Here is a 24761-nt window from a genome sequence, read left to right on the forward strand (position 1 = left end):
GCCCATATGTCTGCGTCCGTTTTCGTACTTGAACATGTTACTGCAGCTACAGTGGCCACAGCCACTGCTGACTTTGCAGCTTCATCAGGCAATGTGTTTCCAGCAACATGTATCCCAACGCGCTGGTGTCCAAGTGTATGTACAACATGGACATTTGGTAGCGTCTCTTTCAGATCTGCTACTTCCCCTCCCCCCCCCCCACAGAAGTCTGTGTTTAATGGTGTTGCCTTTAGAATCTCTGAACCCATTCTGGCGCCAGTAGTGCAGATATTCATTAAAGGACTGGACACAATAATATGAATCGCAAACAATCCGCGTAGGCTGTGCATGATCCGTGTGTTCCAGTGTCATCACCAGAGCCCTTAGCTCTGCTAACTGTACTGTGCAATCCCCTAAGGTTTGCGTAAATGTATGTAGGGGACAAAATTTATCACCCTCCATGTAGCCGCTCACAACAGCGCAAGCAGCAGAATATTGGTGTTTTGTGCCAATTGCAGGTTGTGCTGGGCCATCGGTGTAGATGACTCTATGATATTGTTCGATAGGCAACGTATTTGCCGGAACTGGGTATTCTATTTAATACTGCAAAAATTCTTCAGTTTGTAATTTTGGGTCAAAAATGTAGTCCACATCAGTGGCTGTCAAAGACGTAGCACATTGTATCCATTGTGGATGTAATGCTTTTGTGTTTGGAACGCTGGCTTTTGTTACAGCCTCTAGGGCTGGGATTGGAGACACAACAATAATGCGTTTTCCTTGAGCAAGAGGTCCTTCTTTAATGACAGCCATCTGTACACCAGTGAGAATCTTCTCAGTGGGAGCAAAGCGCTGTTCTGCAGCTGAGTATGTGTGATTTATATGCAATCAGGACTGCCTCACCTTCATTAAATGTCACATAGGTGAAACCGATGGCACCAGCTATTACTCCGATGACCAAATTAGTTTTATTGTCCCTCGTGTGTAGGTGTTGTGCTGCAAGCATATCTGTTTGCAAATCTCGAAGAATGCTGGTATGTTCAATTGTCCAGAATTTGCTTGAAAAATCGGGACGTATCAGATCATATAAAGGTTTTATGTGTGTAGCATAATCTGGAATGTAAGTTCTGCCAAAATTTTGAAAACCCAATAGAGATTGGAGTTTTTTTATCGTATTCACTGGTTGTAACTGTGCGCATTTTTCTAAGAATTGTGGCGCTAGGCTCTTTCCTTCACTTGATAGCTCATATCCCAAAAACAGGACGCTGAGGAAGACAATTTTTTTTTTTTTTTTTTAAATTAAATTTGTAGCCAAATTCAGCAAATCCTACAACAATGCGGGCTACCAGTCTTAAATGTTGTAGTAGTTCAACATCCATAAGATAGATATCCTCTACATAGGACAATGCCTCCGGATCAATCTCGTGCAAAATTGCTGTCACACGAGCTACGAACTTGTTAAGTCTCTACTCTTAGGCGCTATATTCTGGAAGAAAAACCCATTGGAAATGTCCAGTGTTGTTTATTTTTTACACACTATATTGTTCATTAGTGCTGTGCTATGCGAGTTTTGTATAGTACAAGTGCATGTATGACTGTTTAAGTGTCTGTAGTCTAAGACTATTCTTTATGAATGGTCTAGTTTGGCTACTGGGAATAATGGATTATTCATTGGGGAGACACAGGGTTCAATTACGTCCTGGTACTCTAATTGTGTGAGTATCATTCTCACAGGTGCTTTTGCTTCATGTTTAATTGGATACTGAGGTTGAAGTTCATTTTTAATTGGAATTACATGGTAGGGGGATTCTCTATCCCATCCCACGTGATTTCGGTATAATGCAGGTGCCTGTGCCAAAGCCCAATCAATGGCAAAGGATTCAGCGAGTTCCTCTGGAACAAGGGGCGAGAAGGAAGGCTTAATAACGTCTTCTCCATATGGGCAGGTCCAGACAAATTCAGATGGCCAATCTTGTTCAGCCAACAAAACATCATATATGTTTACCACGCGATCCTAAAAGATTGCGTCTAATATGCGCTCAATGTCTCCTTCTGACTGTAGCTTTACTTTATATACCCTATCAGGCATGGAGACACGCATGTCTGCAGTTTCTACTTGTAGAAAGTCATCAGTTGCTTTCACCTCCAGATGCTCTAGAAGACTCTGGCGAAATATTGTAACCTCTGCCGCTCTGTCTAGCAGTGCTAGAGCCCACTTCTTGTTCTTCAACAGGACCCTCTTCCTGAGTGGCATATCGGACTGCGACTGCTGCCACTTTTTTTCTTTTTAAATTGGGCTTTTTGTTGGGCGGGTTTCTCTTCCTTTTTAACAGAAACCTCAGAAGAGCGTTGTGATTCCTGTCTCTGTTTCACGTACTCTGTTCTTCGCTCTGATCGCCCACCTCTCTCATTTCTTTTTTCCGATGAGTCCTGAAAGGAACAAGATTGGCGTGTCTCTGTATATTCATATCTATCAGGCGTTTTTATGTTATTTCGATTTCTGAGATTATTCTGCAGCGCCTCCGTACGTGGAGATTCTCCCCTTTCTTAGGAGTTTGTTGTTTTTTAACCCAGCGTTTCTTATTACCCTCAGGTGCTTGCTTGGGAAACTCTTTATTTGATTTGCCCTGAAATTGTGGTTTGGATGGTCTGGCCCCTAAACTGTCTCGACCAATGCTAGAATAAGTCTCTGCAATTATCTTAGGCAGCTCACGTTCCTGATCCTCTTGCGGAACGTCACTGAGCCGCATGCGCACTGCAAGTGCGACCGCTTCCCCTTTAAGTTTACTTAAAATGATTGAGGATACTGTGGCAAAATTGCCCATCAGTTGCATCCCCACTAGAGCCGGGGCCGCCCCATATTCATCTTGAATTTGTTTCAACACCTCCGGTAAATTGGCAAGTGTTGGTGTACCATGTGCTGTTATATAGAGCGCAGCAAATACCGTGCCCCAGGTATTACAGTTATCCACTGTAGGGACCATCCCAAAAGGCAAGCACATCGTTAATATTCTATGTTTATCCTGAGGTCCTGTATGGGGAAATACTGCCTCCAGCGCATTCATTTTTTGTGCTAACCAAAACTGAGTTTCCTCCCGTTTTCGCGGGTACTTTACCCATGATCAAATGTACAGTCGCAGGATTTATACCTGGTCTTACTGCATGTGGATGTGCTGGAGCAGCACGTGCTGGGTTTGTATTTAATGTTTGCATTACGAATTGTACTAATCGTCTCTATATATATATATATATCTCTATCGCTGTTTAATTCTGTATATAAACGACAAACTTCAGCTATTGCTAAATTTGCAACTTCAGGCTGTGGTGTGTAAGTGGCCAATAAAGGCCAGGTAGGACCATCATTACTTAGTGGACCTAATCTTACTGGTAAAATTGTGTGGGGTAGGGCGCAATCAAGCCAATTATTATGTTCTTCATAAGATAAAGGTATTTCTAAATATGCGTATGCTCTGTATTGTCCAGGTGCATTTGCAAGTGTATAATGATGAAATGTATTTGTGTTCCCATCAACTGCTGGAAATGTGACCCAAGAATAAAAAAGTTCTGTTCTATAAGCTGCATGGGCATCCACCACAAATGTGACTGGACCTCCCTGGGGCGTTAGGCCATTTACTAATAAATGTGCAGTAAGAGGTTATCTTATATTAACTGCTATTTGTATCTGCTGTGGATTTGCCATTATAGACCAACTAAGTTCAGAGAAGGCACACCAAATAGGGTTTTCCTTTTAAACTTTCAAGCTTGAACAACCTCCAGCTTCAGATAGGATAGCCTAGGTAGCTGGGGTGGAAATCCTCAGTACCACGGACGTCTCCATATACGGTATTGAGGTGTCGTTGGATATAATGGGACAGAGATACTCCGGAGAACCCGAAAATCAGAGCCTGACCAAACGTTGGCGGTGCCATGTCGCGTAGGTTCTCATTCAAATGAGACTATTGGATTTTGAGCAGCAGAATCGACCACGGGGTGGGAGAAGTCGAACCCACTGCGGGTGACACCTGTCTCTCCAATCCGGGGTTTGCTCCGGCTAACTAGCAGCACCTCATCTCCACCCAAGGGTAGGGATGACTGGGCAGCCGAGCGCATGACATACTTGGCTTCTCAGGGAAGTCGTGGTCACTCAGGTCTCCTCCGGTTCTCTCATTTACTATTCAGTCTCATATATAAATGACAAACAGAGGCAGTACATGTTTCAATAATAGGTTTGATAAAACAACTGCATCTTAGATAGCAAAGCGTGAGCTGCAACAACGACACAACATGACAGTATTAAAATTGTGACTAGAAGAGTGAAGCATAAGAATAACGCTATCATATTGTCACTATAATCAATGGACTAGCTCCTACCTAGGTTGATAGAGCACAGCATGTTAAGCTCTAATTCTGCCCTTCAGGTTCCCCTGGGAAGACATCAACCCCCATACCTGAGCAAAGGCCTGCCGTCTGCGTTAGCATCTGTAGCGAAGCATTCAGCAATCAACGTACCGTTGTGGTTCCCTGGCTGGAATCTCCCTCTAACGTGTAAGGGACAAGGAAGTGTTTTTATAATAACACAGCTGATATTCTGAGAAAATGTCCCCACGTAAGGATGTGTACTTTCTACAAATGTTGGAGACTAAACTTCTACCACGTTCACCGGCAATGTACCATGCTGTAGCCTTGGAAGAAGGAAGAATGTCCTTGTTTGAGAACCGAGTGCTGGCCTAGGAAAAAACAGTTAGCTAGACGGAAGATAAAACAAGGCCGTAAAAATGGTTAGTGTAACAATAATAAAACAAAGTTTAATAAAATATATATATATATAGGCTAAAGTGCACAGCGGCCTAGTGTGTTAAAATAATGTGCATGGAGCTATAACTACAAATGGCTACACAACAACCTCAACACCGAAGGTCAGCCCTTAAACATTCCCTCCTGCTCCTATGTATAGGTAATATAAAAGCCTGGACATGTTTGGGAAGAGAATCTTCTCTTCCACCAACTTATCTTTGCAGTTGGTGAACACTATGTGCCTCTTGGGGCGATATTCCCATGCTCTGTGGGACTCAGTTGAGCGCTGGCTGCCCATGCTTCTTGAAGAGGGCCAAGTCATTTCTAGCCAAGCATTGATGGACAGTTGGGACACAGCTAAGTTAGCCATCAGGTTGGAAATAGACACTACTGAATCCCTAGACCAGGCCCTCGTCTCTATGGTGGAACTTCGCTGCACTCCTGGTTGTGGTCCACTGGGTTCTCGTGGGTGCGGGGTTGAGAATATCCAAGCATGCTTGATAGACAGCCCCTTCGATGGATCCTGCCTATTTGTCGCTAAAGCTGACAAAGTGCTCAAGACTTTCTGCTCAGGCGTTCAGTGACCACGCTAGATGGTTTGCTACCAAGAAGATTCTGTATTTGTCCAGCCACCTCCAGAGACATAGATCCTACTAGCAAAGGATCCAGTCCTGTCCTGCTTGCTGCAATAGTACACAGTGGTAGTGTAGTCTGTTGGGACTTGTACCAGCCTTCCCCTTGATAGTTGGTAGGAAGGTTTTTAGGGTCTGTGAATTGCCCAAAGTTTCAAAGGGCTGATGTGGAGCTAGCTCTCCACTGGAAACGAAAGCCCCAACCGAGTAATGATGCATCTATTATAACTGTGACATCCGGGTGAGGAAGTGAGAGATCCCTGCTCATTTGCCACCATCTGAGGTTCTGAAGCTTCTTTTGTGGGATACGGACAGTGGCCGGAGGCAATCCTGGTGCTATGCTTGTTGAAACCTTAGCTTCCACTGCAGGGTCCAATGTGCTGTCCAGTGTATGGGACGTGGGGAATTCAGAGACCAATAGTCCAAGAACTCTCAGAATCAGGATGCCAAGGCCAAGAGCCCAAGAACTCTGAGAACCAGGACTGAGCCTAAAAAGTCTGGATCATATTTTGAATGTCCTGGACTCACGCTAATGGTGGCAAGGGCTTGAAAGCTGGTGCCCTCTATGAAGGGAATCCTTTGCATAGGATGGGGCTGGGACTTCAACTCGTTGATGGGAAATTTAAAGGAGATCAGTAGCCCGTCCACTCTTTGGAGGTGGTCTCCAATTGACTGCAGTAAGTGTAAGGGCGGCCATACCGACATGCGCACTCACATTTCCCCACAGCCGGGTGGAGAAATGGCACAGGTGTGAGACCAGCCCACTCAGGTCAGTCCCGGCACTGCTCTCTTGCTTGGTATAGCAGCGTCTGGATTGGGAATCTGTGCTTTGTGCCCCAGTGACTGCTGGTAGGGCAAGCTGCGCTGGGGGAAGGTACTTTTTTAAAATTTTTCTTTTTTACCCCCTCCCCGCTCCTCCACTTTTGATTGCCGGCAGTCACCACTGACACCAACATAAAAGTTAACCTTTCTGCTAGAGATTATGTAAACTCATGTGATAAGCAACCTTCAGGTCCTAATGGCAGGTGAATAATCTTCCACATTGCACAAACCTAACTACAAAGCAACAGAGGTCTGTACAAAAGAGGAACAATGTTGCACTAAGATGCACCTCACCTACTTACTGAAAGGATTGAACATGATTTAATTTGAACCAGCAAATGTGCCTGGCATCTTTTTCACATTGTTTATCCAGGCTCTCCATAGCATGTATTTACAGATGGTCTTCAAGGAGTCATGTTTTGTTCAACCGATGACATTTTTGCGACCTATGGTCACTTAGCCTTGGCAAAGAAATGGGTAACACATTCCTTACATGCTGGTTTGACTTCTCTGTGAGAGCTATTTCCAACTGCTTTAGGAATTCGCAATCACGCTCCTGGGGTCAAGATGTAGTGTGGGAAAAGGGTCAGCAATACTGCATGACAACAAATAGAGAGAATCTGTTGCTGTTGTTTTTGTCAGACAGGTGGGGCACCTGAAAAATATTTAGCCCATAACAAGAAATGTTTAGGGTGCTGGGTGATTGAGCAGATGTCAACATTTGAGAGAGCAATGTGTGCGGCGCTAAGATGGGCGCATCAGCATCGGTAAACTGGGTTTTTTATTCAGGAAGCACTCTAAAGCGGAGCCAGTCTATAATCCTGACTCGTGCAGGCTGACTAAGTCAGAACAGGGAAGGAGTTCACAGTCACTGTCATCCTTTAGGAATCCTCCAGCATTCGGCTAGATGGGAAGGGTAGATAAATAAACTTGGCCACCATCCAAAAAATTATTTGTAACACGAAAAGCAATAAGTGGTGCATGTTATCCCGGTGTGTGTTCCTGTCCCACTCAGTCTTTGATTTCATTCAGTATGGATTTACTTCAATTTATTTTGAATCATGCATATTTCCTAAACTGAACTCTAGAACATTTGACAGTGCAACCAGGTCCAAGCCCTCTGGGTGTACAAGGTACAGAAGGACGTCATACACATGTAGCAAGATTTTGTCTGGCTCAGTGTGCTTACAGGGAAGCCTTTCGCATCATTTCTGGATCTAATCAAGCGAGTCAGTGGGGACCCCCGTCTAGTGCCCCAATGGAGTGGGAATGGGTTCCAAGGACCCCATTAACTCTTACAGCTACTGTGGGTGATTCATACAAGGCCACCCCTCTACAGAATTTTGGTCCAAAACCAATTTTTTGCAATGTCTGTAAGAGATAATTGCAGTTAATTGAAGAAATGCCTTTTCAGTGTTAAGGGACTACATGGTGAGGGGATCATGTATGTTATGTTATGCAGATTTATGGAGCACACCAACACCTAGGAGGGTATTCAGGCGCTGAGCAGGTGTGAGCCTAGCCAAACCGAGAGCCTAGGAGGACTACTCAAAAAGCCAGGATTTCAGCTTCTTGTAGATTTCAAGACGTGAGGAAGATGCTCTTAAGCGCTATGTAGAAAAAGCTGAACCACTGGATCTGGTTTTCCACATGAGTGGGATGTGTGAAAGTAGGAGTCCAGACAAGCAGAGGTGTCTGGAAGGTTTAAGAAAGCAGAGGTGATTGTTGAGGTATGCTGGGCCAGTGTTGTGTAATGCCTTGAAAGTGTAGGGGGGGAGGGTTTAATTGTGCTTTTGGTGTATGGGTAGCCAGTAGAGCTCCTTCAGATGTGGTGTAATGTGAGTGAGGTGTGGGATGTTGAGAGTGATTCTGGCTGCAGAGTTCTGATTGGTCTGCAGCCTTCTGGTGGGTGGTTTTTTTTTTTTTTTTTTTTTTTTTTTTTTTTTTTTGATCCTGTCCTAGTACCAGTGGTTATCGGGTGCTAATTAGGAGCCATTTCAAAATCGTCCTCAGCATTTCATGGTATGGACACATGAAGTAGTGACAATGTTGACTTGGGCGGTTATGTCTAGTTTGCAATTCCAAGGTTATTGCTGTATGTCAGTCCTAACTCTATCAGCCACCAGATGAAGTCCCACAGTGAAGTGCTCTTCCCGAAGATCATGATTCAGTGATTGTCCATCTTTACCATTATACAGTTGGTCTCCATCCTGTGGGCGATTTCAGTCATGTAGGCATTAAACTTGATCCAAGTACTGGACGTCTTCTCCATGAAGGAGAGAATGAGCTGCATATCATCGGTGTAGGAAAGGACATTAATGTTGTGAGAGCAGATCATGCTGAGTAGACCGATCATGTATGTGTTGAAGAGGGTGGGCTCACGGAAGATTCTTGTGGAACTCAGCAGATGCAGTCGTAGGCGTCCGAGGTGTATGGTGGCAGGCTGACTGAGTCCTTCCACTCAGGAACGAGCAGCTCCATCGGAGTGCATGTCCTTGGATTCCGATGTTGCATAGGCATTAGATGATGATAGGATGGAAGACCATGTCAAACTTTGTGGAGAGGTCCAAGAGGATGAGAGTCGCCGTGTCTCCTCTGTCCAGTCATTTGGATGTCATCTGTGGTGGCGATCAGGGAAGTTTCCATGCTCTTTGTGGGTCAGACTGAGTGGTGTTGAGGAGTTGTTGAGGTGTTTGAGGTGTCTGTTGATGGTTTTCTCTACAGCCTTTGACTGGAATAGTAGTAGGGGAATAGTTCTGTAGTTCGCAAGAACTGAAGTGTCCGCAGATTTCTTCAGCAATGGAAGGACAGTTATGAGTTTCCAAGTATCTGGGAAGGTTGTTGAAGAGGTGGAGGCATTCAGAATCAGTGTGAGCATGGCACTGATGGGCTGCGGTCCTCTAGAGTAGGTGTGGTGGTACCAGGGGTCCAATGGGGCACTTGGGAGGAGGCATGTCTCCACACCCTGGGAGACCTCTATCAGGGGGATGAGTTAATGAACTTTCACACACTAAATGACCAGCTCAGTGTTCCACAAGGCCTGTTTCTCCAATATGGGAAAATTAGGGGACCCCTTAGGAGAGGCTCAGAGAAGAACCTGAGCATACCCCTCGCTAATGCTTTGCTACAGACACTACATACAATAGGCATTGCTGCAAATTGATAACCTGGTCGTTCAAAGCAATCGGAGATCACATCACACCAATATCTTCCTGTAGCCCCTCAGAGAGAGCTTCACATGACAGGGAATGTCAGACTGCCTTGGAATATCCTCAAAAAGTCTCCAGAAATGCAAGATTCAGCTTTATCCTACATAGAGCCTATTTGATGCCACAGAAAAGTGGCTGCATTTACCTAGGGGTATGCACTGACTGCATTTGTTGCCATCACTTTCCCGCTGACTTCAAATATGTCCTGTGAGATTGCCTGCCGCTGCCAAACTACTACTCACAGGCAGACCAAAACTGCCATCAGTTGAGGCCTGCCTACTTGGCCTGTACCCGAGATCCCCCAACCTCTTATAAAAAGTTACTAGGAAGTTCACAGACCTCCTACTCTTGTTGGCCAGACAATGCATTACAATACGGTGGAAGTAAACTCACCCACTGACCAGGGTGAGATGGCAGACTGATGCTGTATTCTAGGCGGAGACTGAGACAAGAGTGCTCCCCCGGGTATGATGCTAATGGCTATGCAGATATCCAATCGCAAACCAGTGGTACACTTTACTGCAATACCTTGAATTAGTGTGAAACCTCTATTTGTGTAGAGGAAGGTGGTAAACGTCCCCCATAAAGAGATGTTGCAGTTCCCTGGAACGTGGCCAAACCCACGGTGGTGTGCCCCAACTAAAATCCCTAACATGTTTGCATTGGAGAGAGGACAGCCCTCCCCATATAGATTTCCAAGCTGCTAGGTGCGACCTTGGGTTTGAGGCGAGGAGGGCCTAATTACCCAAAGACCCAGGAGTAGATTTCCCCCCTGGTTGCAGCGGTCAATGACATCCTCCACCCCGCACTGGGGCTGCAAAATAGAGTGCCAGGACAACCTAAGGTTGCATATGGATCCAGGTGGAATAGGGTGGGTGATTTTTTTGTTAAATTGATTGCAGCTAGCTAAGTAGGTAAACGTTGCATGCCTTTGGACAGCAAACGGGTGAATAGCGCGACCAACATTCATTTGTGCTAGTTCCCGATGGAACGAACTTCACAAAACTAATGAGCTGCCTGTACACTCCTCTGTATTGCGTTGTATCTTCGCCATTGGCAGAGGTTTGTAAAGCTTCTGAGCATAACGTAATGCAGCACACACCTGAGGACTAGCAGCACAGCCTGTGGAGCAGGACATTGACACTTCTTGTCACATGATGAAAATGCTGGATGGTTCTTAACTATCCTAATAGATGAAACCTATCCTAATATGGGGACCAGATATTATTTGAGGGTTGTGATGTCCTTCCCACAACTTAGCATGGCTCAGTGTTGTGGGCTACGCAGCAGTCCCTGTTTTTAACAATCGCTACATAAAGATGGTAAGTACCCACATATATGGCTGCTGCTATACTCACACACTCTGCAGTACCCATGCTCATGCGCTGTGAACATGAATGCACCATTTAGACCTCATACACTGCACTCTACTTTTTCCGCCCATAAAGACAAACCCACAACCAACACCCGACCATAACCTGAAGAGCGCCCATGAGCTCTTTAAAAATCGGAGTACATTGTGTCATATTTCTGAAGTGGTATTTAAATGATACATCTGCAGTCAATACTTACTGAACAACCCAGAAAGTGCCGGAGGCTTCACGAAGTGTAAAGCGCTACCTAAATACCTTTACAATGTAGTACAATTCTCTTGCCTCTTGCGCCATTGAATATTTCAGTTTGCACTCACCTACAAATATATTTTCTTTGCCCACTAATTAGTTCTGCCTGGACATGTGCAATGCTCTTGTCTTTTTCTGTATTGAATAGTTCTGCCCACACAACCTTGCCATGGTCTGGTCTCTTTCAACATTGAATAGTTCTATGTGTGCTCATTTACAATTATATTTTCTTTTGGCATTTTACAGCTCTACCCGCATACATTTGCATTGGCCTTTTCCCATTTTTGTTTAATAAATTATGTCAGTGTTAAATTTATGAGAGTTGTTTGTCACTTGAGGCACCATATTCTTGCAGGTCTCGCTGCTAAAGCAAAGAGAAATGGGCAAAGAAAACATGTCTGAATAACTAGGCATGTTTAAAGATTTTTCTTAAAGACCATGTCAGGAGAGTCTTAGAAATAGGTAGGTAAGCTGTTTCTTAGTCGTGCAGCTCACACAGTGATGGCTTTCCCACCTCAAGAGATTTCTTTGAGTGGGGACGGCAAGACGTTTAGCCGGGGAGGAGCAGAGATTTTGTGAAGGCATGTGATTTGAGAACCTAAATCTTAGAAAGAGCAGAGAAGTTCAGTTAAGACATTTATAGACGGTGCATAATGCCTTGAAATTAATTCCTTTCTGTTTGTGAACCAATGTAACTTTTGAAGAATGTGTTTAGTTGGGAATACCAACTGGCGAAGACCACTGAGCTGACTGCTTGGTTCTCAACCAATCAAAGAAATCATAATTCGGCCAATCGTGGCCCTAAAAGCAATTAGAACATTCAGTAAAATCCCAAACAAGAATAAAAACAATCATAATAAAGTAGAATAAAATCATACATAACATGGTGCAATATGTTAAGCAGCAACAATAATTATTTGATTTTCCTTGAGTTGAAGAGGGGAGCTATTGTGGTACCCCCCCAAAACCCTGCCCCGTGGGTAGCTGCTGCGATGCACTGGGAGTTCATCACGCTTAAAAGGGGTAGAACGGTCCCTTTCCCCGTAGATCTGGGAAAATCAAAAAGTGCTCCTGCTTACCTACTGAGCTTGAGCCATGAGCTAGTCAGCTGGGACTGCCAGGAACCTGAAGAATTAAAAATAGCTCCCAAATAGCTAAACTTGCGTACACTACACAGAGGGTGGCCCTTGATGAAAAACCTGTTAATGTTTATTTTGCCAGGCCCACATGCCATAATCTGAGACTTCCCATAGTTGGTGACTAAGTCAAGATTGCTCATAAAGCAGGTGAAGCAGTGCACTAGCATCCGAAAGCAGTTTGGGTCCTTGCCAATAGGGCAGCGTCATCCGCATTAAGCAGTGCAGGCACCTGAGTGTTGGCATTTCTGGGAGCATCTACCTGAATAGCAGTCAAATGGGAACAAAGACCATTTACATAAAGAGTAAAAAGTAAGGGGTTCTCAATTGCGTGTAGTCTGGATTTGGTGGTTCGATATTCCAAGGTACAATGCCTTACAGTTGTAAAGCCTTGAACCTATCATGGCCAAAATGATGGCATGTCTACCTTCTTCTAAAAGAAGAGAAAGAATAAGTCTGAGCTTACAAAAATGTAGACCTCACAAAGAAACCATTGCAGATTTTTGAGGTTCCATTTTTAATTTATGGTCAAGTCTGACACCTAAAGTTTTAACTACTGTTTTAGAGAAAGGCCTCAATGACTCATGCCAGATGGAGGTAGACTTGGTCATGGGCCTTTGGCAACTATTGGAACGTTTGTCGTCTTCTTGTTTATCTCTAAATTGTTAAGGTCCATCCATTTGTTAATACCACACACATATTTTGTTAAAGAACCATATTTGGTGTTTATCTCTGAGATGGAAAATGAGCTGAGTATTATTGACTTTTGTATAGAAAGCACATTAATATTCCTTATTAAGGTCTTCTCTCTCTCTTTACGTAGGGCTTTGGCCAAAAGCAGCTGTGATGAATCAGGTGATAAACTGGAGAAATCTACTAAATTAACTGTCCCAAATTGGGAAACTGTTCCTCCAAGTCCAGAGACTGAGGCAGATGGTGGGACATTACAGCCATTGTTGGTGAGTTTTGTGGAAATGACCAGTTAATAAAGTGTATGTCATACTGATCAGCAAACAGTAGCACAAACGTTGATCCAAACATAGGCCCTCATTAGGACCTTGACGGCAAATCCCGCATACCGCGAGGCCCGCCAACATACCGTCGCCGTGGCTACCAACCGTCCATGGCATTATGACCGTAGATGGAATACCGCCAGAAGGCTGGTGGGATTCTGTCTACGGTCATGGTGGCGGACGGCGGCAAGGTGGCGCTGCCTCCAGCAGCAGAGCCACACCAGCAAAACACCACCTACCGTATCATGTTCCATGATACGGCCTGGCGGAGTTTTGCTGGCAGGCGCTGCTGCTGGCAGCAGTGCCGTGTCCCGTCTCCTGCCGGAGGAGCCCCTGCAAGCGGGTAAGTCTGGTTATCTGACAGGAGAGGGAGGTGGGAGGTGCGCGTGTGTGGGTGGGTGTATGAATGAATCAATGCATGCATGTGTGTGTAATGCGTGTGTGCATGAGTGGGTGTGAGTGTATGCGCATGCAGTGTTGTGAGATTGCGTGTGTGCCTGGATGAATGTTCGTGAGTGTTGCTGTGAGTATGTGTGAATGCGTGGGTGAATGTGTGTATGCGTGTGTGTGTATGTAATGAGCGGGGGGTCAGGAGAGGGAGGGGCGGGGGAGACCCCTATCAGTGTCGGGGAAAGAATTCCCTGGCACTGATAGTGCCTATGACCATGGTTTCAGTGGCAGTACCGAAACCACTGAAACCATGGCGGTGGGCGGGTTTCATAATGCCATGGTCGGCCTAGTGACGTCCACCGGGCTGGAGACTGAAGTCTCCAGCCCGGCGGTCATTACCGCTGTGGCCGTCGGTGTGGTACATATGCTGTTTGGCTTTGGCCAAACGTCCAATGTCCTAAAGTGGAGGTAGGTATCGCCAGCCTGTTGGCGGTAATACTTCCACTATACCACCGACCGCCGGGGTCGTAATGACCCCCATAGTGCTTTTTCACAAGAATCACATTAAGTGCTCAGTTAACTATTGTGATGGTGCTGCTCAGACCGCTCCTATCTACTCCAACTTTGGTTTGTTGAAAGTTTGGAAGCTGAGGGTGATAAATGGTATTCTTGAATCACATTATTTGATAAGGTGGTGAAGCTTGGATTAGAGCTTGCCTCTGCTAGTTCTGTCTTCATCAGAGTACCATAAAATTACAAGTTCTGTAGGACAGAGGTTTTATCATTGTTCTTCATTGTGGCAAATTTACCTGTGCGAAGTTGAAAAATATATTTTTCTCTACCATTGGATCTTTCATAAATTGACACGCTTGAATCATCCTGTCGTCAACCTGCGAGTCCCATATTAACATTAGAATATCAGTCTGATGTTAAATATAGCTCAAGAGGCTGCAAACATTGTTAATTAGGTAACCCACTCACCTCATTCAAAAAGAACCTCACTTCAACCAATTAAGTGAGAGCAGACGCACATCATCTAAGGGCAACCATTCATCACAATTCGATCCTTTGTCAAGAAAGGGGGAAGGGAGTCCCTGTGCTCTGCTCACATCTTTACAGATAAGTCTATTTTGAAGATCACTATTTCTGTTCGTATTCAAGGTTTAGAGCAGATGTCTTCCAAGAGACTTGCTTCAGGATGAGTTATGGCCATGTCTGAATCTGCAGAAAAGAGTCGGGCCTTTTGAATCCTATGATTTAAATACAGTGTCCTCGCAAAAAATGCATTTATTGCCTTTACCTGACTCAAAAGACTGAAGACTGCAAAATATGTAGAAAATCCTCTACAGAGGCCCTTAAAGACGGGGGAGGAAGGTTACTTTTGTGGCATCAGAAGTCCAAGGCACAGGGTACCTCAGCTTCAGTCTAACACCTCGGATAAGCTTCTTAAAAACACCCAAAGGAGGACTCATGTTGAGGGGAAGAAAACATCTCCGAAACAGTCTGCGATTAGAACGAGCCATCACCTTCTTAAGAGGAGACCTAGAAAACTCCCCAAGTTAATGGAAAATAAGTCCAGCAGACAACACAATCAGTTTCATGAGGTAAAAATAGGCACTTCAATAATCAAACCCAAACACTAAGACAATCACTCTTACTATATTTACCTCATTTGGGGAGACAAAAATGGCCTTTCTCTTCTTTAGACTTCATCTCACCTGCATTTAAGATAACATTGTTAATAAAGGACTCGCCAGTGACACTGTTGACGAAGATACAGTCAACAATGCCATCTACACTGTCAACTACTCCAGGGAAAAGCTGCAGCGACAGTCACCAAAAAAGTCAACACCATCAATGAAGTCAATGCCGACGACAAAGCTGCCGTCAAAGACCAATCACTATTAATGATAAAATCTCAAATAATGAAACTACCATCAACAGCCAAACCATGACTTTGGAACAGAAATTCAGCTTAGAATATATTTCACCCAGTAAAGTGCCACCATTGACTCCCAGACTTCATGATACTGTGTGTTTGGAGTATGAGGGGGCCATTTGGTCAAGTTTACAGTCCCACACAACTGAAAGTGAAGCATCAGCATTATGATGGGGGTTAAAAAAACTTTCCTGTGTTGGCATCCATGAAGACTGATCTGATAGAGGACCTAGACGCTGCTACAAACAATTGTGTGATGATTATGAGGGGGGTCTGTGACACCATGGCTAAAATTGTGCACTGCAATAAAAGGAGCAACAATATAATGACCCTTCCAGTTACACAGATCCCAATACTGCTGGTAAAAAATCAACACAGATGCCAGATTATTATATCAGATTCCCTGAAGGTGATGGAAAGTAAGGCACCTAATGGCCATCAACAACACAGCAAATACCATCAGCTACATGACCAGTGATTTTTCTGTCATGCCCTTAACCTCTAACAGAACATACCGCAACTGCACAGCCAAACCCAGATCTGAACGATTGTTCACCTGACACCAGTATGGGCAGGATACACAGTCGAAGAGGACAGAGATAATGGAGGAATTGAGGAACGTTCACACCATCCAGGAAACCCAGAATAGGATGATTGCACCACCCCACCAGCTGATTCTGCAACTTTGCACCCTGCTGACTGTTCTCCGAATTACATAGTTGGGTTTCATGCACTAATTGAAAAAGCTTCTTATATGATTTCAAGGACCCTTCAAGGAAAGTAGTTCAGGCCATTTCCATCATTGACCTCATTTGGAAAGATGGCCACAATTCCATGTAAACACCAAACAGCCATAGCAGCAATGGTTCCATGTTTAAACAAGACGTACTAATGCACCAGAGAACGAACCTGCATGCCTGGTTGGACATGTGCAAACACTCTTCCAGAAGGCGAAAAAACATCAGCATCTGTATTTGACTCTTAATGGATGTTTCAGCTATTGAGATCAGACAGTTCTCTTGAGCAGCAGAGCTTGGCTTTGCTGCCCAGTCTTTAGACCTGAAGTGCAAAGTCAGACATGCCATTTAATAGAGTCATTCTTTGGTAAGTGTGCTGTCCATGTGCTAGAGCATATAGTCTGACACAGAGACAGCTGCGTTGCTGAACAGCAAAGCCTTAGGGACTAAAAATCATTTTGTATGGAGATGTTCCACAGATCATCCTGTCTGTTTCTGATGATCTGCAGGAGGTTCCAGCCAATTTCCAACCATGCATTTCCGGGATTATGTCTTGGATACAGGCAAAGAGTTTGAAATTAAATAGCTCCAAAACAGAAATTCTTATGTTTGATAAACTCTCCACTAGCTAGTCTCTATTTTGGTGGCCAGCCTCTTCCAGCCCTACTCCTTCCTCTAACACAGCCACAAAAATCATAGGTATCATCTCTCACCATTTACAAGAACTTCACTGGCTTCAAATCAGGAAATGCTTCCTGTTCAAAAGCCTTTTTTTTCCTTACATAAGGCTTTTTATCAAATTGATCCTACCTAGATGAATATAGATTAAAGTCTTACTCCCCTAGTGTGGTCCTTTATTCAGCTAATTTTGTGCTGTTCTCCATTCCTCACATCAAGACTGATAAGTTTGGTGGCTGCTCCTTTTCCTACCTGGCTACCAACAACTGGAATCTGTTTCCTGCCTCAATCCATACAGTCCCTGTTTTTGTTCTTTTAAAAAGTTACAGAAAATCTGGCTTTTTTTCAGCGGCCTTTAGCACTTAGTCTCCTAGCTTGTGCTATAAAAAAATATATTTATAAATACTACACCAAAGGAAACAGCCGTAATTTTGAATCGGGTTGGGCGGAATTTATCAAATTTGACTCCGCAGAGTTACATTAAAACTCCACAAGATTTCGCAGAGTTCTGCCAGCAGGTGGAAATGAGCAGGCTGTGCTGCTCACTCTGATTTACCACCGGGCGCGCGTTCCATGCTGAAAAATCAGAGCAATACAGCACTGTGTGGCGTGCCAGAGGGCGCAGCTACTCGAGTTGATTTTGCTGCTACTCAAGTAGAATTCTATTTGAGCTGCAGCGTTCTGACCATGAACGCCTGCATTAGAAAAATCTTGCCGGATGTCCTCCTAGTGGCAGAAAATCAACCTGGGGCATGCCAAATTTCGCATGTGAACTTACCGTTGTGGTGCTGCACACAAGCAAAAATCCAGCCGTATGGAGTTTGCCAAAATTTGGCCAATACTTCATGTTACAAAACTCTGTCAATTCCGCTAGTGGAACGCAATAATTTGCCCACCCGTAATTTTGAGGATACAGAGGTCGATGGGAACCAAAATACAGAGGAGGCCACCAACAATACTGATAGGAACCATATTAACCATGTTAACCATCAAACATAACCAATCTGTGCAGCAGTATAACATTCAACCATCAAAATATGCAAATGCACCATCAAGATGCAAGGGTGGCAACCAACGCAAAACACAGGGAAGACAATACCTTCATGCAGGCACTGACCACTACATCCCTGAGAGGAGGATTTCATCTTTCCTGAATGAGTGTGATGAGGAATCAGAAGTGGACTCCGAAGAAGACCAACTCCAAAGACAAGGGAGTCCTGGCATGGACACCGGAGCGAGAAGTTTAAGGGAATGCTGACTCGAACCATGAAGAGGAAACAAAGAGGATGTCTGGACTGAGTGGTAGTGGATGCCGCCCACACCAACAATCACACTCCTGCCTGCACAGTCTACAGGACTGTGGCTAGCCAGGTGACGTAATGCTCAAAGGGAGGTTGGGTAGTCAAACAACAAACATAGGCAGTAAGAGAAAAGCATAGTGTTCCTGCACAACGTAGTACATGACTGGACCTTCCTTTCCCAAATTCTTTTCAAAGGAGGCTAATGCTGGGGAAACAACAATTTAAAAATTGTATTCAACATTACACTACTAGAGAGTGAGGAAGGAATGAAAGCACAAAGCTCATATGGATAATTAGGGTCAGGGTGAGCAAAACTAGATATTAAAATAGGAAACTATGTTAAAGAACTGCCTTTCAGGTTTTAGTTTGAATGTTGTTTTCTCTTTCCTTTTGTATTAAGGTTTAACAATATGCCTGATAGCATACTGTTGGCCGATGGGCTGGCTGCCTGAATGCTAGGAAAAGAAAGAAGCTAAGAAGCAAAGGCAAATATGGACAAGCCACCTTGACAACCCCTGTACTGTATATCAATTTCTTACTTTGAGTTACCTAAAATAAAGGGCAGGGCTACAAAGCCAAGGATTCTGTTTGCCCTATTGACACTGGATAAGGAGCAGCTACTCTTTTATAGCATGCTTTGCTGACCCACAGCTTGGTGAGCCTTCAGTTTTGAGCTTGGTGATCAGGGGTATCTTCTTGCTTTTCTTATCGCAAACACTTGCATGACCTTATGTCATGATTGACTATCCTACTGTGCAGTCTGTAAATAAGAACTTTGAGAATATTGAGTGAGAACTCACTAAATGTCATTGTTGATATTGTTTTTCAACGTACTAGGAACTTGCTTTTACTTATAGTTCATAATAATAGTGTATTGAGTGGTATTATCAAGGACAGGTGTACTCTTACTCGGGCACATACTGTTGTTTAGTCACCACACATTTCTCTTGCTTTGTTATCAATTCTGTCTTGCTTTGTGGGTGTCAACAGCTCTGGTATGTCCCCATTAGGGAATATAACATTTTGTGTAGTAACACATATGGGGATAGGTTTAATTTTCCACAAGCATTTAGTATTGTGTGTATGTGCACTTGAAACATGGATTTATCACTTATTTATAACTGGTTCAGTTGCATTATGATGTTCCCACCAGGCTGACTGGCAGGAACATCATATTACGACGTTTCCACCGGTCAGCCTTGTGGAAAGTGTTGGTCGCGGCTCCCTTGAGGGAGCCGAGGCCAATACTGTAGCACAACAGCACCCTCGGAATGCGAAACAGAGTTTGCATTCCAAGGGTGCTGGGCAGGGGACATAGGGACAAACTATGGAACATTTGCCCACATTTTGGATGCAGATATTGTGTATTTACTACACAACACTCATATGAAATATGTCTGTAGTTGTTCTCTATTATAACAATGGCTCCTGGAGTAGGGCATTTGAAGTTAAGTGGTGTACGTCAAGGGTGCACCTTGCCTCCGTGTTTGTTTACCTTGTATATAAGCAACCTAGAAAGGACCCTATCAACTGGGTTAGATTTCCCTTATGCAAGAAACACCCACCTTCATGTGTTACTGTAAGCAGACCTCACATTTTTACTAGCTAGAATCACACTAGGGCTCCAAAAACACCTAGACTTATCTGTTGAATTTACTGACGCCTTGGACCTGAATACCAATTATACGAAGGCTTTTTTATGGTGAACGGGCCAAGGTCCACTAGGTCAAGAATGTTTCTAGCCCAACACAATTTGTACAAATTCCAAAATAAAGATTTTTTTGACTAGAGTGGGAATACATTACAATTAACTCTTTTCCACATATCGTAATTCACTCAAAAACTCGTTCCAACACCACAGTGCAGAGCAAATGTCCAGCATTTGCAACTGCTGAAAGTCAAATTACTACCATGATGCAAAAAGCACCAGTAGAGCGTGTTCCTAAACCCTTGTACAATTCAGGAATCTGTTCTTGTTTCTTTCTGGTGAAAAATAGAGACCAAATTTGGATCTTCTCCAGCCAAAGGTATTCCTCAAGACACACATTCTGCATGGTGTGTTTGCAGGATGTCCTCAAGCTTCTAAGAGAAAGAGAATGCATGGCAACCTTGGTCCTGCAGGACGCTTACTTCCATGTTTCCCATCTCCCCAAATATCAGAAGAACATATGTTCCAAAGAGGCTGTTTTGCCACTATCAATTCGGGGTGTTACCATTCAAACTGAAATCCACTCAAGAAATTTCACAAAGTGCATAGTGCCAGTGGCAGCCTGTCTCAGACAACTCTGACCCCAAGTATTCCTGTTCTTGGATAGTGCTGGCATTTGCAGTCAAGTGGTGACGAATTGGACTCCTAGTCAGGGCACTTTACACTGGCAGGAGTAAAGTACTACTATTTCCCCCAAAACACACCAGAGTCCAGGTCACTTGGGTCCACCACCTGTGTTCCAGGAGTCCCGCTTGTCAGGATGAGAGGGGACCCGGAGTACCGGTGAGGTTGTAGTTTGGTGACTGCTGAAGCAGGTGGAAGATTCCGTCAACCCACAGGAGATTTCTTCGTGGCTTCCAGTGCAGGGTGAAGGCAGGCAGTCCCCAGAGCATGCACCACCAGGAAACAGTCGAGAAAGCCGTCAGGATTAGGCGCTACAATGTCGCTGGTAGTCTTCTGGCTACTTTGTTGCAGTTTTGCAGGCATCCTGGAGCAGTCAGCGGTCGATCCTTGGCAGAAGTCAAAGAGAGAAGTGCAGAGAAGTCCTGGTGGATTCTTGCAAGTCAAAATCTGAAGAAGCCACTGGAGAGACCCTAAATAGCCCTGAGAGGAGGATTGGCTACGTACCGAGGTATGCACCTATCAGGAGGAGTCTCTGACATCACCTGCTGGCACTGGCCACTCAGAGGCCTACAGACTGTCCCCACACCTCTGAAAACAAGATTGCAGAGGTCTGAGACACACTAGAGGAGCTCTGGGCACCAACCCTGGGGTGGTGATGGAAAGGGGATTGGCCACTCCCCTTTCCATTGTTCAGTTTCTCACAAGAGCAGGGACTGGGGTTCCCTAAACTGGTGTAGGCTGTCTTATGCAAGGAGGGAACCATCTGTGCCCTTCAGAGCATTTCCAGAGGCTGGGGGAGGCTACCCCTCCCCAGCCTGTAACACCTTTTTCCAAGGGGGATGGTGTAACACTTGCTCTCAGAGGAAATGCTTTGTTCTGCCTTCCTGGGACTGGGCTGCCCAGACCCCAGGAGGGCAGAACCCTGTCTGTGAGGTGGCAGCAGCTCTAGCTGCAGTGCAAGCTTTAGAAAGCTGGTCTGGCAGTACTGGGGGTCCATGGTGAAGCCCCCAGGATGCATAGAATTCGTTCCCCAATACCAGATGTGGAATGGGGGAACAATTCAATGATCTTAGACATGTTACATGGTCGTATTTGGAGTTACCATTGTGTAGCTACATATAGGTATTGACCTATATGTAGTGCGCACGTGTAATGGTGTCCACGCACTCACAAGGTCCGGGGAAATGGCCCTGAACTATGTGGGGGCACCTTTGCTAGTGCAAGGGTGCCCTCACACTTAGTAACTTTGCACCTAACCTTCACTAAGTGAAAGTTAGACATATAGGTGACTTATAAGTTAAGTGCAGTGTAAAATGGCTGTGAAATAATATGGAGGTTATTTCACTCAGGCTGCAGTGGCAGTCCTGTGTAAGAATTGTCTGAGCTCCCTATGAGTGGAAGAATTGCTGCACCCCAGGGATCTCCTGGAACCCCAATACCCGGGCACCTAGGTACCATATACTAGGGAATTATAAGGGTGTTCCAGTGTGCCAATCAGAATTGGTAAAATGAGTCACTAGCCTGCAGTGACAATTTTAAAAGCCGAGAGAGCATAAACACTGACATTCTGGTTAGAAGAGCCTCAGTGATACAGTTAGGCACCACACAGGGAACACGTACAGGGCACAATTTATGAGCACTGGGGTCCTGGCTAGCAGGATCCCAGTGACACAGGCAAAAAAAAACATATATACAAGTAAAAATTGGCGGCAACATGCCAGGCAAGATGGTACTTTACTACAAACAACACCAGAGAAGGCCATTCACAATATTCTCTCCTGTTCTTACATTTACAGGGTGCCCTGGTATTTGGGGGTGTGTGGGACCCAGAGCCTGATTAACATTTCATTCCACCCAGCAAGGTCGTTTTAAGCTCTTCATCTCTGCTTGACGTTTTAATGTGTTTCTCATCTGCAAGGACCCATTCCCTCAAGTCTTTTTTTCCATTTAGTGACTGAAACATTTGGGGAGGGACAGTGTATCGCAATCCTTCATTTTGCCTGCATCGTTCCAAGAGCAATCATTATATGTGACTTTATGCCTCGCTTTGTCCTAAGCATAACACCCAGCAAGAACAATTTAATGAAATTATCCAGTTATACCAGTAGCATTTCCCAAAATCTCGAATACCTCTCCCAAAAAAAACTTTCCAGTCGCAGGCAGATCCTAGCCATATTCAAACAATCTGAGAATCTCTCCACATCTACTGCATTTAGACACCCTGTCGGGTTAATCTGGTTTAGTTTCCGCAGGGTAAGGTGTTCTTTGCAGGTACTGGAATGGCATCAGCACGAATCCAGCGTTCAGGTCATACTTTTAACTGGTTCGCAGGCCCTTTTCCATTCAAACTCTGTCAGTTCACGTGTGCAATCCAGAGCCCAGCGATCTCGCGCCTTGTCTGTGTTGCCCTTCTTGTCGGGATCCAGCGCTGCATATAGATGTGTAATTAATTTTCTGCGCCCAGCTAACTCTTGCAGTTGCTGCACAACTGCATATTCCTTAGGGGCTCCTGGGAAGGAGTCCCATAAACCCTGGGCTGCAGGCACCATCCGGTCATTCTGCAGAAATTGTCCCAGCCCCATTCCAAGCTGCTCTGTGCCTCTAAGAATGGAACAAACCTATTGTTGACAAACAGATGTTTCACTGTTTCACACCCACCTTCCGTTGTTAAAGATAGGATATATCTGTAAACATATGTCGGAAAGGCTTCAAGGACCAAAGATGGAAGGCCCGTGCAAAATAAACTCTTTTGGGGACTTTGATTACCATCCTGTGCCAGGGTTCTGCTATCTGGCAGACTTAGCACTGTACATTTCTTGCGACTGCTCTACTCACCATAAAAAAATCCTGTATCGAATAATTAGGGGGCATGTCCAGCAACAGCGACTTTTCCCATCGAGGGCTTCCTCAAAACCAGTGAACCACATGTTGGAATTGGGCTGAGGCATAGTATATGAATATATGTAATCTAGCACCATGAACCTATGGGGGTTTAAAAGTCTCCAGTTTCACCCGCCCAGACCAGTGTATGCAGCAAGCTACCTAGCCTATGAAACGTGATTGTCAGGACTGGGCACGTCGAGTTCAGCACCAAGTATCAGCAGTGGCGTAGGAACACCATCTTCGGCCCATGATAGAAAGAGGCAGGGAAGTCCAGATATCCATAGAGTTGGGAGGCCGTCCAACATTTTGACAATGTTGAGGTCATATTGTACCCCCCCCATCTGCGACTCACCCATAGCCAGAGGTATCTTAACTGACTTGGTTCTCTTTCCAGACCTACATTTCTGGGGAGTTTATCCGCATCATGTTCCAGGCCCAACTAGGGTAATAACTTGCTTTTAGCACAGTTTGTGCGATGTCCTGATACTGCCCCAAACCTCTGCAATGTCTCCAGCATGTGAAGCACTGACGCTGCCGAGTTCCTAAGCAGGTGCCTTATCAGCATAGAGGGATATGACGTGCACTACACTTCCAATATGAATCCACCATGGCAGCAGTATAGTCTTTAGTTGACAGGCCAATGGCTGCACCGCCAGTGCACATAACAGCAGGGAGAGCGGACAGCCCTGGGAGCCACCCCCCCCCCCACCCCACCCCCCCCCCCCCCCAGGCTTAATGCTTCTGCTATAATACCCCTCCTGCATACTCTGGCGGTGGGGGGCGTGCACAGCAGCCGAAACCCATCTTCTCTTGCACTTGTGCTCATCCTGGGCATTAAGCCCATTTGGTCAGTATGCACAAGTGTTGTGACGACCCTAAGAAGTCTGTTCGTCAACACTTTACACCACAGTTTCACATCTATGTTTAACATTGAGGGGGGATGGTAGGGGGGCAGTAGAGTCTGATCTTTACCTTCTTTGGGTACAGTACCATCACAGCTTCTCTTTGTGACTCATGGAGGGTTTCCTGCTCGCCAGCCTCTAAAACACTTCCACCATTTTATTCAGGCTCAGATGTGGCAAAGCATGGTCAAATTCACCCAGAATGCCGTCGGCACCCGGGGCTCTACCCATGTTTTCACCCTCTGATACAGCCTGTAATTCATCAAGTAGCGTTGGACCCTCTAGGCTGTGGCTGTGTTCGTCTGTAAAGTGTGGTAAGTCTAGTTCTCCAAAGCATTGATACCCATCCTAGATACTCCGGCAACCTGGGTAAATACCTCCCTCCGTGCCATATT

At 45.0% G+C, this 24761-nt stretch overlaps 1 protein-coding gene across 3 annotated transcripts in view; it reads left to right on the forward strand.

Annotated features, from left to right (window-relative positions):
* Window positions 1–24761, forward strand: part of GRAMD1C (GRAM domain containing 1C) — a 1284216-nt gene that overhangs the window by 753643 nt on the left and 505812 nt on the right. For all 3 annotated transcript variants that reach the window (XM_069202670.1, XM_069202671.1, XM_069202672.1), the window contains one exon: window positions 13015–13150. In XM_069202670.1, coding sequence (XP_069058771.1) covers window positions 13015–13150 — 136 coding nt within the window. The remainder of the gene's footprint in view (window positions 1–13014; window positions 13151–24761) is intronic.

Source organism: Pleurodeles waltl, chromosome 8 (assembly GCF_031143425.1).
Source record: "Pleurodeles waltl isolate 20211129_DDA chromosome 8, aPleWal1.hap1.20221129, whole genome shotgun sequence".
Lineage (NCBI taxonomy): Eukaryota > Metazoa > Chordata > Amphibia > Caudata > Salamandridae > Pleurodeles > Pleurodeles waltl.